This window comes from Cydia splendana, chromosome 10 (genome assembly GCF_910591565.1).
Source record: "Cydia splendana chromosome 10, ilCydSple1.2, whole genome shotgun sequence".
Lineage (NCBI taxonomy): Eukaryota > Metazoa > Arthropoda > Insecta > Lepidoptera > Tortricidae > Cydia > Cydia splendana.
The window spans coordinates 8,452,282-8,465,728 of record NC_085969.1 but is presented as its reverse complement, the minus strand read 5'-3'; the positions used below and the strand labels follow the sequence as shown (position 1 = coordinate 8,465,728).

General features: G+C 41.1%; 1 protein-coding gene across 2 annotated transcripts in view; it reads right to left on the bottom strand.

The window, feature by feature from the left end:
- The window catches only part of LOC134794242 (organic cation transporter protein-like), an 80,930-nt gene continuing 67,483 nt past the window's right edge, over positions 1-13,447 (bottom strand). For both annotated transcript variants that reach the window (XM_063765995.1, XM_063765996.1), the window contains exons 2-7: positions 10,879-11,039; positions 9,740-10,077; positions 8,067-8,387; positions 2,983-3,610; positions 1,562-1,683; positions 1-633 (exon numbers count right to left, since the gene is read on the bottom strand). In XM_063765995.1, coding sequence (XP_063622065.1) covers positions 567-633; positions 1,562-1,683; positions 2,983-3,610; positions 8,067-8,387; positions 9,740-10,077; positions 10,879-11,039 — 1,637 coding nt within the window. In that variant the 3' untranslated portion in view covers positions 1-566. The remainder of the gene's footprint in view (positions 634-1,561; positions 1,684-2,982; positions 3,611-8,066; positions 8,388-9,739; positions 10,078-10,878; positions 11,040-13,447) is intronic.

Here is a 13,447-nt window from a genome sequence, read left to right as displayed (position 1 = left end):
AATTTCTCCGTTAATAATGTGGCGTTTGGAAAGAAACTTTGTACATAGGTCAGAAATAAGTACCCTAATCGACATGTCCTATTCATCTATGTCCAGAGGGTAGAGACACGTTGTACCTGCGCATACACTTAATCAGAGTACCAACACAAGTATGACTCAAATAAGTAGGTACCTAATAATCAAATTTAGCTATTAGCGCCAGCTGTGGTAACAAATTAGTTAATATTTTTTTTTTACCATATAATGCTTTGTTAACTCTATCCGCAATGACATAAAGTTATTACTAAACTAATTTTACCTTATTGACACTTATACTATCTAAATATATTAAAGAATATTTATTATTTTATACATTTGCAATATTTTCGTTCACATTATTTGAAACATCAATACTTACTTTTCTTACCTTGTACTAAATTCGATTTTACTCTCACTATTCACTTTAGTTTTTTTTTCACTGTCAAAAGTTATATTTTTAAAACAAAACACACATTTAACACTAGTTATTGCTACTTTTCAGATTTCAGAATTACTTATAAGTAAGTATTAGTCACTGGTGCAGGTAACTAGTGCCCTCTATCGTCTGTGACTGTGAAGGTGCCGTTGCACGGCGCAGCGTTGTCGAACGACGGTCTGTGAACAATTGAACATACAAATAGTTTTCACACTTCGTGATTTAAAGTGTAGATGGCGCGAATATGTTAATTTATAAGAAAATGTATATTTTATTTTAATGAGACCACTTTTTAGCTTCTCTTTGGGAAACTAACATACAGAGCCCAGGGGCAAGCTATTTAACGATTTGATCAGTATAATGTTCCAAAACTTATAAAGTAAAAATATTTGGGGAAGATAAAAAGTATAGCAAGTGGAATTAGTGGAACTTTAATAAAAAATAAGGAATTGTAAAAGCAAATTTTAGAAACATATGGCTATCCATTTTCTTCAATTAAGAAAAATTGTAACCGCAGTGGAGTATAAGTATTATTTCGATTATTTGCCCTCCGAGGGCTATATACTAATACACTCTAATACTAACCATCGATAAAAAATTGATAAGACAGTTTGCTTGTTGTCAAGTGACATCAAAACTAAACAGGTAATAGCATTCGGGAAGTAGGGTGACTGCTATAGTTATTACTGTTATTAGCCACTACATAAAATAGTAATTGGCCACTCCTAACAAATCAGAAAGAAACAAGCCAATTGAAGCCTTATTGTAAAGAGTGGCCAATTACTATGTAGTGGCTAATAACTATAGCAGTCACCCTAGTGAATTCCTAAAACATTAGCTCGTTGATTATTATTATACTCTGTAACTTTAGGTATTTAAATAAAAGTAAACAAAATCTCCCCTCAAATGGCTCGTTAAGCCAGTTGAGGGTAGATGAAATCATTACATGATCAAATAATGTAGGTTAAAGTAAGGTCGTTCAGTGACTGATCCAGGCGGTTTTGTATTTGGTTGGTTAACCAGTAAATGTTATAACTACCCGAAAATGTACAAATTGTTTGTTTACTTTTATTTAAATATCTAAAGATATAAACTATAGTTTATTACTTTTTGTCGTTGGGTCGCTTCTCCTCCGTGCTGGAGGTGTCCGGCAGCAGCAGCACTATGCCTCCACCGAATGCACTCAGCGCTGCAATCGTCACCATCGGCAGGTGCACATTCAGCGCTTTCTGAAATTACATATGAAAATAATATATTAAATATATTAAGAACGGGTCACTCACGTATTTTAAGTCGAAAAACGCTCGACATGTTTCACTCTGTACCGAGGAGTAAAATACGTGAGTGACCCCCGTTCTTAATATAGGTATTTAAAATGTCTGTGTCTCACGGAAGTTTTATTCGGAAAATAATCTTCTTCTTCCTCGCGTTATCCCGGCATTTCATTAGGAAAATAATATAGTACAAAAATTACAAAACAACTAATTTCATACCTACTAGTTATTCTATGTCGCTTCTACATCAAGAGTATCAAGACGCATTAATTCGACACCTTATACACCGACATACATACATATTTGGGGCGACTCAAACAAATGGACATGCATAGAAACAAACAAGTACATTCATAAAATCTTTTCTCTTTTTTTTTGTTTTCAGGGGTTATTATTATACACTATGCTCAGTTTTGTAACAACTGTTCGTATCTACCTATTACTTTCGTTTTTATTCTATCGGTACTTGTGATAGTGGTGATGTAACACTCTGAAACTATAACTAAAATTTTAAATGTACAAAGCAGTTGTTTTCGTTAAAAGTTTAAATAATTAACTGTTTACAGTTTTAAAAAAATGGTCTTTTAAAACCAATGATACAAATATACGAACCCACGGACAAACAGACAAACTTCAATTGATTCGCGTCGGTATTTGCGGGAGCGTAAAACTAATAGTATGATTTACAAATGTATAATTTAAAACAATTACATTACTACTGACAGTAAAGCAATTTGAACGAAACGAAGGAATGACAATATTGTACACACAAAACGTTAAACTCTACATTTACATTTACCCAACCAACCCATTAACCTAAAATAATAAATATACATTTACATAAAGTCTAATTGTACAGCATACAATTAGACAGTAAGTAAATGTCTATTTATTTGCATGCGCTTTACTTTGCGACAACTGTAATTAGGTAAGTTTATTGAGCGCTATTGCAGTAGGGTGAAAGGTGATTAAAATTACCTAAGTGGTATGTATAAATAAATATAAATACATTAAGAGAACGAAGAGGTCAGGTCAGATATTCCAGGTTTAGCAATAATAGCAATCCAACAATTCACCGTTGGTATTTTTTATAACAAAACGTATTTTACAATCTACACGTAAATGTATATAAGATTATACTCATACGAGCAGGTCAGTAATAGGTAGGTACCTCATTATTGTTTTTAAACACAAAATACCTCGACGTGTAAAAAACACGTAACTTTTAAACATGTTATTAATTACTAGGCTTACCAGTTTCCATAAATATGGAATGCAGATGAGCGCTATACCCGCAGCAATCTGGCTAGCTCCTACCCCCAAGTTTCTGATCACAGTAGGATACAACTCGGCGGTGAATATCGGCATCATCATGTTGGTCGCGCCAATCGCAAACTTCCCTAGCATGAGGCAAAGTATGACGACCCATTTCTCATCCGACATCGAGCACAACTCGCTAGCAACGCACGCGAGGCCACACACGAGCATGGTAATGAATATAGGAGCTCGTCGTCCTGCCTTCAACAGAATAGGTATGCTCATAGCTATAGCAGGAATTTCTACGACAGCCAGTATAATAGACGTCATATGTAGATCACCCAACTGGAAGTTGCCAATGTTCAGCAGCAGACCGTAATAGGCAATAGTCATTGAGAACCAAGATAGGAACAAGCATATCGTTCTTTTCAGTAGGTACCCTTGAAACAGCATAAGCACACTTGGCTCTTCCTCGGGGTTCTCTGCTCTGTGTATAATCAGTAATTTGTCTAGATCAGCTGGTAATTCTTTTTTATTGAATTTTGCTGCTTTCTGAAGAATTGCTTTGGCTTCTTGAGTGCGGCCCATGCTCAATAACCACCTTGGTGATTCTGGTAAGACAAACCTGTAATAGAATATTCATACAAGTTAATTAACTTAGTCTACATTTTCTTGCATAACGGTTATGGTAAGTAAATAATAAATAAATAACGACGATATTAAGATGAAAAATCTTGACATAGTTTGATGGCACAAAACGTATTGTTAATTAAATTTTGATTCAGGCAACAAAGGAGCATTCCATAAAATTGTCTACCGTTTGTCCCGTACAAACGCGAATTTTCTGAAGGTATAAGAGTTTCCTTTTCTATGACAAATTGTCAAAAATATGCACAGAAAAATAATCGCCTGCTTTAAATGCCGAAAAAAAAGTCGCAACACAGAAAATAAAAGCCGTTTGTACGGGACAGCCCGTGAAATGCTCCCAAAGCCAATATTACAAATATAGTTGGTCAAACCAATTTGTCAGTCAGTAAGAACCAGGAAAACTATACTCATCCTTTTCTTTTGGGTGCTAGTACTAGTGTAAGATAAAGATAGTATGATTCTCTCTGGCTATGATTGAAATGAGACAGTCCTTTGACAAAACTGTAAATACAGTTTTGCAGGGACTTGTTTGATTATATGTTCTGTACTGTGTGTTAATAATAATAAATAAATAAGGGCGGGACATCCTGCCCCGCCCACGGCTCCCGCTACCGGTGGTATAGTGCGACGCATGAGATGGACTCGAAACATGAACGAGAATGTCATGCGCGCCTATTATGGGGCTACAGAGGGGGGAACACAGCTATCAGCCTATCGTTCGAGAATACTGCCTCTGTTTCAGGCTCTTGAACCTACCATCACCGTGTCGGAGCAGCGATTATCGGATCAGGTGCGCGTCATTCAGCGGCTAAAGCGCTTGGATGACGCGACACTTGATCGGCTTCGCCAGGAGGCTCTCTCTGCTCGCGCGGACTCCACCTCGGTGCGAGATCTGCCCGCCACGTCGCCGGATCCGGTGCCCGCACCCGACCTGGCACCGGGGGCGCCACGGGTTGATTTCTGTACCGACGAGGGGGACTTCGCGAGTCAGAATGTGAGTACAACTGCTAATGAGCAACTGAGGAGGACTTTGGAAGAGGCGATTACGCAGTATCGCGCCACAACCAACTCTAGGCCCCGATTACCACGTCTGCCTATGAATAGACGCAATCTAGCGCTAATGGGAGCCCTAAACGCTTTACTAGAACCACATTTGCGGACTAGTAAAGATTTAGATGATACGCACTCGATCATGTACTGCGGAGCCATCGCGGCGTGCCGTGTTGCTCGCGTCAAGTTCCCGGACGCTGAACGTGCATCTAGGACCGTCGGAGGTGTCCCTGCATGGCAAGCGCGGATCGAGCGACGTATCAGCTCGTTTAGGACTCTCATCGCAAAGCTGATCTGCTTCAGGGGGGGAAACAATCGCCCCCGAGTAATGCGCTTTGTGAACCAGGCGTTCGCGGGGACGGATATTAGGCCCCGCGACTACATGGCCAATGTCACAGAGCGCATCGACTTTCTAAAGCAGAAAGTCTATGCATGGGCAAACCGTATTCGCCGCTACAGAGAGCGTGTGGATCGATTTCAGCAGAATCGCCTTTTTCAAGGTGACCAAAGGAAGGTGTACCGAAAGTGGGAGGAAACCAACCTTCGTACGCCCGACACGCAGCCGCCGGATGTTACTGCCATGACCGACTTCTGGCGTAGCATCTGGTCGGTGCCTGTCGGACACACCGAGGGGGGTTGGATGAGTGTTGTCGAGCGTGAGTGCGAGTCCATCGAACCTATGGGGGCAGTCACCATCAGCCCCGATGACGTCAGTTGTGCCATCCGCACGGCCCAGAACTGGAAAAGTCCTGGGCCGGATGGATTGCACAACTTCTGGCTAAAGTGGTTCCGATGCTCGCACTCCTGCTTGGCAGCACAATTTCAACAAGCCCTCGAGCTTGGTTCTCTCCCACCTTCCTTAACAACTGGTGTCACCTTCCTGCTCTATAAGTCCGGTAGTACCACGGAAGCGAAGAACTACAGACCCATCACATGCTTGCCTACACTCTACAAGCTCCTTACATCCATTTTGAGAGCAAAAATCAACGCGCACATTGTCGCAAACAATATTCTGGCTTCCGCTCAAAATGGATGTAGGGTTGGGTCCCGTGGTACTAAAGAGCTCCTCCTCATAGACATGACCATCTGCCAACAAATCCGGCGGAACAAGGGTGCCCTCTCGGCCGCTTGGATTGACTACAAGAAGGCCTATGATTCGGTGCCTCATTCATGGTTGGGGAGGGTCTTAGAGCTGTATAAAGTTGATGCAGCTTTGAGAGCCTTCCTAAGCGCGTGTATGAGACAGTGGACCACAGTCCTTCGTCAACCAGGAGGCCGGGATGACCGCCCTGGCCCGCAGGATTTTATAAGGATTGAGCGAGGAATCTTTCAGGGCGACAGTCTGAGTCCCCTGTGGTTCTGCCTAGCTTTGAATCCCCTCAGCACCCTGCTGAAGGATTTGGGACTAGGTTGTCGGCTTCGGAGAGAGGGTGAAGTCATTTCTCACCTTCTGTACATGGATGACCTCAAATTATTTGCACCAAATAGCCAAGACTTGTTGGAGCTACTGAAAACCACCGAAGTCTTCAGTAGTGCCATCCACATGGAGTTTGGTGTCGATAAATGTGCGGTTATGCATGTACAGCGGGGGAGGGTTGTAAATTCAACAAATTTACAACTTTCTGAGACAATGTCTTTCAGATCTATCTCTGAATCAGAAACCTATAAATACCTTGGTATGTCACAGTCGTTGGGTATTGAGGACGAGGGTATTAGACGGTCGGTGAAGGAGCGCTTTTTCAGTCGGCTCACAAAAGTCCTTAACAGTCTTTTGTCAGGAGGCAACAAAGTGCGCGCCTTCAACGCCTGGGTAATGCCCCTACTCACATACTCCTTTGGCATACTAAGGTGGACTCAGACCGAGCTGGACGCCCTGGATCGGAGGGTCCGATCACTGCTCACCGCACATCGCATGCTACACCCACGCTCGTCAGTTATGAGATTGTACATCCCACGGAAGTGTGGAGGCCGAGGCTTCCTAAACGCCAAGGATCTCCACAACCACGAGGTGTACAATCTCAGGAACTATTTCCTTAACAACGAGTGTGGGATGCATCGTGATGTGGTGGCAGTAGATAGGAACCTCACGCCGCTTTCCTTGGCAAACGAGAACTGGCGCAAACCTGTGGTACTAAGTACTGCGGATCGCAAGGCGGCATGGGAGAGTAAGGTGCTACACGGGCGGTTCTACAAGGCCCTCACGGGACCCGATGTGGACCTGCTCGCGTCGGTGAACTGGTTACGATTCGGGGACCTCTTCGGAGAAACCGAGGGTTTTGCCTGTGCAATTGCGGACGAAGTGATGATGACGAACAACTATCGGAAATATATCCTGAAGGACGGTACGGTCGACATCTGTCGGGCATGCCGCCGTCCCGGAGAGTCACTCAGGCATATCATTTCCGGTTGCTCTCATCTTGCTAACGGCGAGTACTTGCACAGACATAATCTCGTAGCCAGGATTATTCACCAGCAACTTGCTCTTCTATATGACCTTGTGGACCGCGAAGTACCGTACTACAAGTACTTACCTGCGCCTGTTCTCGAGAATGGTCGTGCCACGCTCTATTGGGATCGATCTATCATCACTGACAGGACTATTGTAGCCAATAAGCCTGATATTGTGATAATAGATCGATCGCAACGTCGGGCCGTGCTCGTTGACATCACCATCCCCCATGATGAGAATCTCGTGAAGGCCGAGAAGGACAAGTCCAGTAAGTACCTAGACTTGGCTCACGAGATAACCGCCATGTGGGATGTTGATTCGACGATCATTGTCCCGATAGTCGTTTCAGTAAACGGTCTAATAGCGAAGAGTCTCGACCAACACCTTGAGAGACTCTCGCTAGGTGGTTGGATCAAGGGTCAGATGCAGAAGGCGGTGATCTTGGACACGGCGCGGATAGTCCGCCGGTTCCTCTCTCTGCAGCCCTGACCACCGGTAGCTTGGGCCTTGCCCCGCTGCTGGCGGCACCCTAGGTTAGGTTTTTTATAATGTGTTTATATTAATTTTTATTGTTTTGTAAGTGTTTTTATATTTTACTTTTATATTCATATTATAAAATAACCTAACTTAAGATGAGAAATAAATAAAGAGAATAATAAATAATAATAATAAAACTATAGGTACTTTATAGACTAACATACAATTACTATAAAGCAAAACCATAGAGTTTTTAATAGTCACACAAACCTAACCGCCGCCATAAAACCGAATTGAGAACCTCCTCCTTTTCGTATTTTGATGAAACAAATTACATTGACAACATTATGAATGGATTCATTCATAAAAATCATAAAGTAGTTATTCAATTTTGCGGTACCTACCTAATATTCATCACAGCCACGTAACCAATAAGTAAATAAATTAGTCCACTTACCACAAAATCATCAACAAGCATCCCGGCAGAGATAACGAGAGCTGCAAGGTCCTCCAGTTCGGCAGTAAGTAGGAGATCAGCGTCACGATGATATACGATAACGGCAGGGGGAAGAAGTTGCATACGCCCGCGATGGTCACCCACTTCCCGCCGACCAGCTCCACTGAGAGCACGAAGGCGGCGTACACGACCGACACGGACACCAGGCCCATGATGAGTCGGACTATCACGTATTGGAGGTACGAGCGGACAAGGAGGGACAGGATAGCGAGAATGCTTTGCGACACCATCATGCCCATCAGGATACGCTTGCGCCCGAATCTGGAATAGGAATACGTAATAATAGCTAGGGTACTTTCCTACTAATGTTAGACCAAGAAAAGTCTGCAGCGATTTTGATAGCCCACGCAGTGTAAGTGTTATTTATACGTCATAATTTCAGAGAAGTTTGATGTTTAAAATGACACTTGCACTGCGTGGGCTATCAAATTCGCTGCAGACTTTTCTTGGTCTAACCTTAGTCAAGTCAGTTTCTTTTTTATTATTAGAACTGTCAAAACGATTTGCCATTATGGAATTTATAAGAAAACTGCACAAGTGACGTCACGGTCAAGTCACCTGATTTAGTTCTCTCCGATTTATTATACCTATAGAAATTGTGTCGAAAAATAACTGCTATCTATATTTTTCTAATAATTATTGGGAGTTTTATTTCGTGCATGGTGTGAAATTATTTTATTTTAAATACAAGAAACATCTCTATTGAAGTATTTTGAACAGTAAATTGTGTAAATCCCATTTTTTGTTATGTTTGGAACTTTGGATACCTTTTATGGAGGATAGGTCTTTATCTAAATAAATCGTAGCTAACGGATTTTCCTCTTCTCTGAGGGCCTACCGCGAACCACGTTCGACGTGTTGCCTCCCTGTCACACTTACGCACGAATTTACAAGTGCGACAGAGAGGCAACACGTCGAACGTGGTTCGCGGTATTAGGCCCTCTCGAAATACGAGTATGTCACATAGGCTATCAACTTAAAAGGAGTTACTCTAATTTCGGTGTTTATTCAAACAATTTCAGCTTCAACTTTTGGACGCTTAACTAACAGAGTTTGACTTTGAAAAATTTCTATTTAAATTTATTCGTACATATGCTTATGTCATAGTTTACATATAGTTATTTGCCCAATAATTATTTCTAAATTGAAATACAGGGGTTAGTATGCCTCATATGTAATGCAAATGCATGGGCACTGCTAGCAATGCAGTGTTTCATTCACTTTCAGTTTCTTTGTTGCCTTGTTAAGTCCTAGGTAATACGGTTCATATTAAATACATATATTAAGAACGGGTCCCTCAAACTCCTCGGCACACATGAAACATGAACGGAATGGAGTGAAACATGTCGAGCGTTTTTTGACTTAAAATACGTGAGTGACCCGTTCTTAATATGTTTAATATGTCTGTGTCTCACGGAAGTTTTGTTATTATTATAAAATACGGTTCACATGCCTACAAAATGACTGAGCGTGTGTGTACAACAACATTACAAAAAAATCCATGAGAATTGTTTACGAACTTGAAACAAATACACTAAGCAGCATTACAATAAGCAGTTAAACAATAACCAACCCATTAATTTAACAACAGTAAGCCAATCTAACATAGGTACCTGTCAGAAATCCAGCCGCCCACTACTCCTCCAATGCCCACACCGACTAAAAACACAACTTCAGCCAAACTAGTTAGTCCAGCTCTGTCGCAAACCAAGTTCCACTCCGATATTATGGTGTCTCCCACCTCAGACCGATCAAAGTCCCATTCCTGGCATTTTTGGAAGGTATCCAGCAATGGTGCAGTGCCATTCAGTATGCTTTGTACAGTGACACCCGGAGGAATGTCTCGAACTTGGCAATAGTTATTATTGGGCTGACTGTAGTTGATCCAGTTTTTTATCGGTAGTCCTGTAAAGTTGTCAGGCATCCGACACCAGTATTTCGTTTCTCTTGCCTGAAAAATAATACAAAATATTACTAGGATGTCCCCTATGCACATGCTATTACGAGTAGTTACCGTCAAGTGATCAGTAAGAATATCATTAGAGTTAGACCAAGAAAAGCCTGCAGCGATTATGATAGCAAATGTTATTTATACGTAACAATTTCATAGAAGTTTGATGTTTAAAATAACAATCAAAATCTCTGCAGACTTTTCTTACTCTAACTGTATACGTTACGGGATACATTACACATTACACAAATAATCTAGGTCCACAGAAAAAATAAACGGCAAGAGCTTGGTAAGGCTAGGCTAATACTTATAGTATTGTGGATATTTTATTTAAACACATGCGTCTCGTTGTTTATCATGTCGGTAAAAATAATAACAATAAACATAAAAAATCATAAGTAGGTACCTATACATTCATCTTTCATCAACAACGTTACTTCGTGCAAAAAAACATTAAAGCATTTAAAAACAAAGCTTCTATTATGATAACTTGTAAATACTCGTAAGTACGCACGTGTTTTAGGGCATACATTGAGTGTTGTTATTAAAATATTTCAATAAGTATACACACTGGTATACATATGTTAATTTGTAGCCACTCAAAATAATCTTTAACAATAAGCGACACGTGAGAAATCTTCACGATCAATTAGTTTAATAAAAAACCCTAGGATTTTCCATATGCTTGAATAACCTAATTTAATACGCAAATTTTTTAGGTACGTAAAAAATCTGCTATTTACATACAAATTGCATTTTAGTGGATACAATACAACGTGACAGAAGGAGGTAGGTAATTACCGTGAACGTCGGCAGGTAAATGTGGAATGTGCAGGGGAATGAGAACAGCGAGAGCAGGAACGTCATCAACAGCTGCCAGCGGCCGTAGTTGCCGATGGCCTGAGAGACTACATCGGTCTCCTCCACGCATTTCTCCTTGCTCGCTGTCCCGGTCGGGATTACTGGAATATAAAATATAAATAAATAAATATGAGCGCATAAAATACATCTAGGATCAAAAACAATATTCGTACTCGTCAATTTCATCATAATCATAGAAAGACCATGAAAATGAAGGGCAAAGAAAAAAATCGTGCCGTGAAACTAAGTTTCACTGGAAATCGTTGTTAAGGTGTTTTGCCCCCTGATTTATAATAATTGAACACTGACTACTTTGAGAACATCCATAGACTACGAAAACCGCTTAGCGTTGCTTGTTAGTCTCTATTATAGGCTACGGTGGGCAAAATCGAGAAAAACACCGTCTAAAAATTGAATTTAGCAAGGAGGAAGTACCAGGGCCTCATGAGTTACGAGAAGGTGTCGTAGTACGAGTATGAAAGTATCGCGGTTGCTCGCGTATCTTAGCTGTAAGTATACATTTGGATAGTCCGAATCGTGTCCCAGCGAATAGCAGGGCTAAAAGTTTCATGATAATCGATCCCGTGCTCTTGGCTGGATCCTCTAATGACTAGTCGAGCTTTAAGGCAATTCTTTTTAATTTTATAGACCCATTTGTTGATTAGGGCCTATTTTCGACATTGTTAAATTCTTTTCCACCATCTGTGAGTACTTCTTTAACAAATTAAGAAATTTGGGTGAAAGAGCATTAAGAAAACTGGCTACATCGGATTTTTGTTTTGAGGAAGTATACTCTTCTGAACTTTGTGAAATCATCTTTAAATATAACGAAGTATCTTTTTCCGCCAAGTGATAGTTCTGACATAGGTCCATAAACGTCAGCGTTAATTTGATCGCCGGGTTTGTTGCCACGATGTTGCCTTATTGTACAGAATGACAATCTAGTCATTTTTTAATATACACAGCCATTACCGTCATCCTTCTCTGGTGAAAATTGTATACCGTTGCGTGTAAGGACTTCATTTACATGTCTTTTGTTTTGGTGACAGAGCTTTTTGTGCCAAATTTTTAACTTTGTTCCTTTTTTGACGACACATGTATTTGCAGTTCTTACTCTCATTAGAAGTTTATACAGATTACCATCTCTGATGCTGACAGCTTTAACTTGGCCGCTCTTGGCTTTGAACCTTGTCGGGTACCTCAATGTAACCGTGCTGTCTAAGGCTGAACCAGCGGAGAATAGATTTTGTCTTGCTTGCGGTACATACCATACGTTATTTAAGTGAGCACGATTCCATTTGTCATGTACAGACATAATACCTTGGCCGTATGTATAAGCATACATAACCCGATTATCTCCAAGGCGCAGGGCTTTTGGGTTATCGAAAGGTGTATGCTTCTGAACTAATTAGTGCTAGACATGCCATGATGAGACGAACCAGAGTCAACGATCCAGTGTGGGCTTGAATCGCTAAGACGAGACAGGAACGCATCTCCATCATTCTGAGTGGACTTGTTACTCGCAGGTTTCTGTTTATTGTTTCACTTCTTAGATTTCTTGAGCAAGAAACACGCTGATCGCTTATGTCCGACTTTGTTGCAGTGTGTACATTTTACATTCGGTTTACTTGATATGAGAGCTTCTTCAGACATAGATGTCGAAGGATTAGTACCAAGATCTCTAAGGCGCTGCTCGTGAAGACGCAGATATCCTGTTCATAAGTAATGATTGAGGCAGTGCTCCTTCATCATATCATCAGCTTTATCTTTCATATAGGTAAACAACTGGCAGTACAACAAATCGAGTCTCTCTCATTATTCTGCTCGTAGACCGAGTGAAGTTTATCCCACATTTCCTTACCAGATTTGGCAGTGAGGATACGCCGTTTCGGTTCGGCGGACACTCCTATCCTATGATGCATTACAATAGTGAATCGCGTTCTTCGTATTTGATAAGCTTCTTTTGATAACTTTCGGTTTCGGCAGCCGGCGCGTCAGCACTTGGCGAAACAGGAACAGTCTCAGCCTTGCAGTTTGTGCATAGTTAGTTGCAGGTTTATATCGAACTTCCCTTCTGACCAGTTCTTTTGACCACGTAGCTTTTCAATATTAAAGCGGTGTAGATCTAGTTTTTGACCACTCATATTTTATACGAAACACAAAAACTTAAAAGATAAATCTCATCCGGAAATAGACTAGGACATACAAGCTAGTCATCCTGTCGATCAGTTGTTTAATGCCTGCAGTCGGGAAGAAGGTCATAATATGCCAGGAAGTCTACGTTGATTATAGGCTTCGTCACATCCGCAACAATAAATTGCTAAGCAAAGTCGCGGCGTAAGCCTAGGTTCAGTACTAAGTGAATGTAGCCGTAAGTAATTATTGGTGAGCCATTCGCCGCTAACTCGTAGTTGGTAGGATGTCGCCGATATTTTAGTTGAGACCTAGGGAAGACACAGACGTCGCTATCAGTATCCACGAGAAACTGTATCTTCGTTTTATGGTCTGT